The 5,662-nt window shown below is 37.4% G+C and overlaps 1 protein-coding gene across 2 annotated transcripts; it reads left to right on the forward strand.

Moving 5' to 3' along the window:
- Nucleotides 1-1,422: 1,422 nt before the first annotated feature.
- On the forward strand, nucleotides 1,423-5,412 carry LOC115225584 (zinc finger protein 91-like). Of its 2 annotated transcripts, none has more exons than XM_029796506.2 (2): nucleotides 1,423-1,713; nucleotides 2,769-5,412. In XM_029796506.2, the coding sequence occupies exon 2, from the start codon at nucleotides 3,058-3,060 to the stop codon at nucleotides 5,311-5,313; it is 2,256 nt and encodes a 751-aa protein (XP_029652366.2). In that variant the 5' UTR covers nucleotides 1,423-1,713; nucleotides 2,769-3,057; the 3' UTR covers nucleotides 5,314-5,412. The 2 variants fall into 2 exon arrangements, with proteins under 2 accessions (XP_029652366.2, XP_036370314.1); XM_036514421.1 differs by having other exon boundaries at nucleotides 1,423-1,524.
- Nucleotides 5,413-5,662: the final 250 nt, after the last annotated feature.

Here is a 5,662-nt window from a genome sequence, read left to right on the forward strand (position 1 = left end):
TGTGGTGGCTGCAAGATTCACTGCATACATACATACATACACACATACATACATACATACATACACACATACATACATACATACATACATACATACACACACACATACATACATACATACATACATACATACATACACACACACACACACACACATACATACATACATACATACATACACACATACATATATACATACATACATACATACATACATACATAAATACATACATACATACACACATACATACATACATACATACATACATACACACACACACACACATACATACATACATACATACATACATACATACATAAAGACATACATACATACATACATACATACATACATACATACGCACATACATACATACATACATACATACATACACACATACATACATACATACATACATACACACACACATACATACATACATACATACATACACACACACATACATACATACATACATACATACATACATACATACATACATACATACATACATACATGTTGTAAACATAGGTGGGAAATCGAAAATTAGTTTCGGAAATTTATTTTCTTTTCGTATTTGCCTTCCTTTCCACACTCGTCATATTCAATGTTCCGCATGTAGAAATAGAAATCTAATCCGAACATAACTTAAAACGAAGAACTTAGTGTTGAACGCCTAACGTCTTTGTTGTAAAGAAATACCTATTTCTTTTACTACCCACAAGGGGCTAAACACAGAAGGGACAAACAAGGACAGACAAACGGATTAAGTCGATTATATCGACCTCAGTGCGTAACTGGTACTTATTTAATCGACCCCGAAAGGATGAAAGGCAAAGTTGACCTCTGCGGAATTTGAACTTAGAACGTAGCGACAGACGAAATACCGCAGAGCATTTCGCCCGGCGTGCTAACGTTTCTGGTCTTTTTCGTTTCACTCAATCGAAGTCAACTTTTGTCTATTCCTTTATCACATTTTCGTCGTAATATTTATTTAGTGAGTGGAGGCGCAATGGCCCAGTGGTTAGGGCAGCGGACTCGCGGTCATAGGATCGCGGTTTCGATTCCCAGACCGGGCGTTGTGAGTGTTTATTGAGCGAAAACACCTAAAAGCTCCACGAGGCTCCGGCAGGGGAATGTGGTGATCCCTGCTGTACTCTTTCACCACAACTTTCTCTCACTCTTACTTCCTGTTTCTGTTGTACCTGTATTTCAAAGGGCCGGCCTTGTCACTCTCTGTGTCACGCTGAATATCCCCGAGAACTACGTTAAGGGTACACGTGTCTGTGGAGTGCTCAGCCACTTACACGTTAATTTCACGAGCAGGCTGTTCCGTTGATTCGGATCAACCGGAACCCTCGTCGTCGTAACCGACGGAGTTCTTCCATAAAAAAAAAAAATTTATTTAGTTAAGCGAACACTGTTTCTGCCTGCACCAAATTATGTTAAGGGACATTTAACTCGCATCACCGGTACCATAATTGAGGCGAAAGGAAAATCATCAACGACTCGGTTGCATTTCAGGTAATTTAATTACATTCTGTGTTGTAATTAACTCATGTTAAAGTGAACGATGATGTTTGTAGGCAACTGAAAGTCTCCGATTTGATGTATCAGAGTCGGTGTTCCATCATCTGGAAGATTATTTATTTAATTTTCTTTGCAAATTACGTGACATCGTTAATTGGTTTTTCCGGCGCAATTCTGGATCAGGTACCCTTTATAATTTTTTTATATTCTCTTTTACTCTTTTACTTGTTTCAGTCATTTGACTGCGGCCATGCTGGAGCACCTCCTTTTAGTCGAGTAAATCGACCCCGGGACTTATTCTTTGTAAGCCCAGTACTTATTCAATCGATCTCTTTTGCCGAACCGCTAAGTGACGGGGACGTAAACACACCAGCATCGGTTGTCAAGCAATGCTAGGGGGACAAACACAGACACACAACACATACACACACACACACACATATATATATATACATACATATATATGACAGGCTTCTGTCTATCAAATCCACTCACAAGGCATTGGTCGGCCCGGGGCCATAGCAGAAGACACTTGCCCAAGATGCCACGCAGTGGGACTGAACCCGGAGTGCAATTTTCAAATAATTTTTGCGTATTTTTGTACTCTATGCAAGGGGATTCATGCAATTGTGGAAAAAACATTTCCAAAATGTCTTTTTTTTAATTTTTAAATCTCTGTTTATAATACGACGGTCCACATCTTTCATTAACTGTTTGGCATTCTTTCGGCTTAATGGGGAGAAAGATATTGAAAAGCATCAATACGTCAAAGTGACAAAGGAATGGGCAACGTACCAGGTGGTCAGATGTGCTAAAAATAACAGCTAAAGAATCCTTAAATCTCACACAAAAAAAATTGGGGATGAAGTTTTTGCATAATTGTATGATTTCTCGTATGCAGAACACAAATTTGGCAAAAATTTTCTGAAAATTCAACAAAATAAAAAAGTTATGTGGATTTATATGGGGTGCTTATAACATAATCTCGTTGGTTTTTCCTCACTTTACAGGACAATTAAAATGTTCTAATCACCAAATTATGAGTAATTAATTTCTTGACTTTTTGGGGAGACATTCAAATGAAAAAGTATTATTTGTATTAATTTCCCAACACACATTTTAAACATTTTACCATATGTGATTTATATGTTTATGTGTGTATATATATATATATATATACACACCTGTTACCTCTCTTCAACATCTATCTTGTACAATCATGTTTTCTTTCTTTACAGTGTTCCATTGCAACGCGCTGTACAAAGATACCGATTCCATTTACGGATGCTGTGTCTCACTATGTTTTCATTGTAGATAGCTTCAGTTAACTGTATCCATAATTATTAACAAAGAAATAAGTCTTTTTGTACCGCTTGGAGATGTCTCAGCCAATAACAGATATTCTAATGTTATGTAGAAAAGATATCTACATTGCATATTTTCTACACAAGTAAACAGAGCCCCATGATTTGGATATCATAAAACAAAAAGCTAACATCAGTTTTCAAGAATATTTCCAGAGTTAATATGGAGGATGGTAATCACTCAGACACTTCCAACACAACTGTTTCTGAGAATATAGATTCGATTAAACAGACATCTGATGCTGAGGAACCATCATCTCATGGTAAGAAACCATTATCCTGTAAGAACAAGTCACCGCGAAGAAATATCAATTGTGAAATATGCGGAAAAACTTTTGAGAATTCCAGTAATTTAAAAAAGCACAAGCGATTACACACGGGGGAAAAACCATTTAAATGTGACATTTGTGGAAAATCATTGAATCAGAAATACCACCTGATTGTCCACAAGCGTAGTCACACTGGAGAAAAACCGTTTCGCTGTGAGCTATGTGGAAAATCTTTTGTTGATAATTATTACCTAAAGGTTCACAAAAAGAGGCATACCGGGGAAAACTGTTTTAATTGCGAAATATGTCAGAAGTTTTTTCCTTACAATTATCTCCTTGTTCTCCACATTCGTAGTCACACGGGCGAGAAACCGTTCCACTGTGAAACATGTGGTAAGTCTTTTGCTGATAATAGTTTCCTAACAAAGCACAAGAGGATCCATTCCGAAGAGAAATCTTACCATTGTGACATCTGTGGGAAATTATTTGTCAGTAATACTGTCTTGAAAATTCACAGAAGAATTCACACGGGGGAGAAACCTTACCATTGTGATATTTGTGGTAAATCTTTTGCCATTAATAGCTCGTTAACGAGTCATTTGAGGATTCATACTGGGGACAAACCGTACCCCTGTAAAGTATGCGGAAAATCTTTTCTCAGTAATAGCTATTTAACGAAGCATGAACGAATTCATTCTGGGGAGAAACCTTATTGTTGTCAAATTTGCGGAAAATCGTTCGTGGTAAAAAGTCATTTAACAAGGCATGAACGAATTCACTCTGGAGAGAGACCCTTCCACTGTGATATTTGTGGAAAATCGTTCGTTGACAATAGTGATTTAACAAAACACAGAAAAATCCACACTGGCGGGAAACCATTTAAATGCGAAATATGTAGGAAATCTTTTGGGAATATTCATTCTCTTGGAGTTCACAAAAGATTACACTCCGAAGGGAAGCTTTTGAATTGTGAAGTATGTCGGAAATCCTTCTTGGATAACACTCAACTGCTTCGTCACAAAACAGTCCACACTGGGGAAAAACGGTTCCGCTGTGAAGTATGTGGAAAATCGTTCAGGAAAAACTCACTACTTGTGGCCCATATACGTATTCATACTGGAGAGAAACCTTACCACTGTGAAATGTGCGGAAAATCATTCGTAGTTAAAAGTAATTTAACGAGTCACAAACGAGTTCACACCAGAGAGAAACCGTTCCACTGTGAAATCTGTGGAAGGTCTTTCATGAAGAACTCAGTACTTATCACCCATATACGGAGTCATACCGGAGAAAAGCCTTACCATTGTGATATTTGCGGGAAGTTCTTCAGCGCCAATTCTTATCTTGTCGTTCACAAAAGAATTCATGAAGGGAAACCCTATTATTGTGACGTGTGTGGAAAGTCTTTCTTGATTAAGTCTCTACTTCTTCGTCACGAAAAAGTCCACAGCGGAGAAAAACCATTCCGGTGTGAAACGTGTGGGAAATCCTTTTTGGATAAATCTCGACTTGCTCGTCATGAACGGATACACACGGGGGAAAAACCATTCTCTTGCGATATTTGTGGGAAATCCTTCATGGATAATTCCCGACTTCTTCACCACAGAGGAATACACACTGGGGAAAAACCTTTCCATTGCGAAACTTGTGGGAAATCCTTCTTGGAGAAGTCCCACCTTGCCAGTCACAAAAGAGTACATACTGGCGAAAAACCCTTTTTTTGTGATATTTGTGGTAAATATTTCTCGTCCGGCAGTAACTTAACAAGGCATAAGGTACAACACGTTGGGAAAAAAGAATTCCACTGCGACATATGCGGAAAATCTTACTTCAGTAACGATGATTTACGAAGACACAAAAGGATTCATGATGGCGAAAAAACATTCCACTGTGAAATCTGTGGGAAATCTTTCTTCGATAATTCTAACCTTATTGTCCACATCCGTAGTCACACTGGGGAAAAACCTTATCATTGTGACACCTGTGAGAAATCATTTACCTGTAAAGGTGACTTGAACAGACACAAACAAAGACACACGGGAGAAAGGCCACATTATTGTGAAACTTGTGGGAAATCATATTTCTGTAAAAGTGACTTGAATAATCACAAACGCTCGCACACGAAAGGGAAGGCTTTGAATAATGAGTGACCCGAGAGATCTTTCTCTTGTAAGTCTAAACTCATAGTCTGTCGAAGAAAATGATTACAGATATATTTTTTTCACAACAAATGTCCTCCATTATATATATATATATATATATATATATATATACATACATATATATATATATATATATATATATATATATATATATATATATATATATTATGTGAAATAGAAAGATGAATAATCTTGTAGTAGATTAATCAAAAGTTTAACCGATACCTTAGTAGCAAAAATCACAGCAGTAAACAGCACGGTTGGAGGTACAACCATCTGGCGTTGCAACCGTGCGTTGGTGCGGATAATTGAAATTAAAACATTATTGGTGAATTGA

Source organism: Octopus sinensis, linkage group LG28 (assembly GCF_006345805.1).
Source record: "Octopus sinensis linkage group LG28, ASM634580v1, whole genome shotgun sequence".
In the NCBI taxonomy this organism is placed as follows: domain Eukaryota; kingdom Metazoa; phylum Mollusca; class Cephalopoda; order Octopoda; family Octopodidae; genus Octopus; species Octopus sinensis.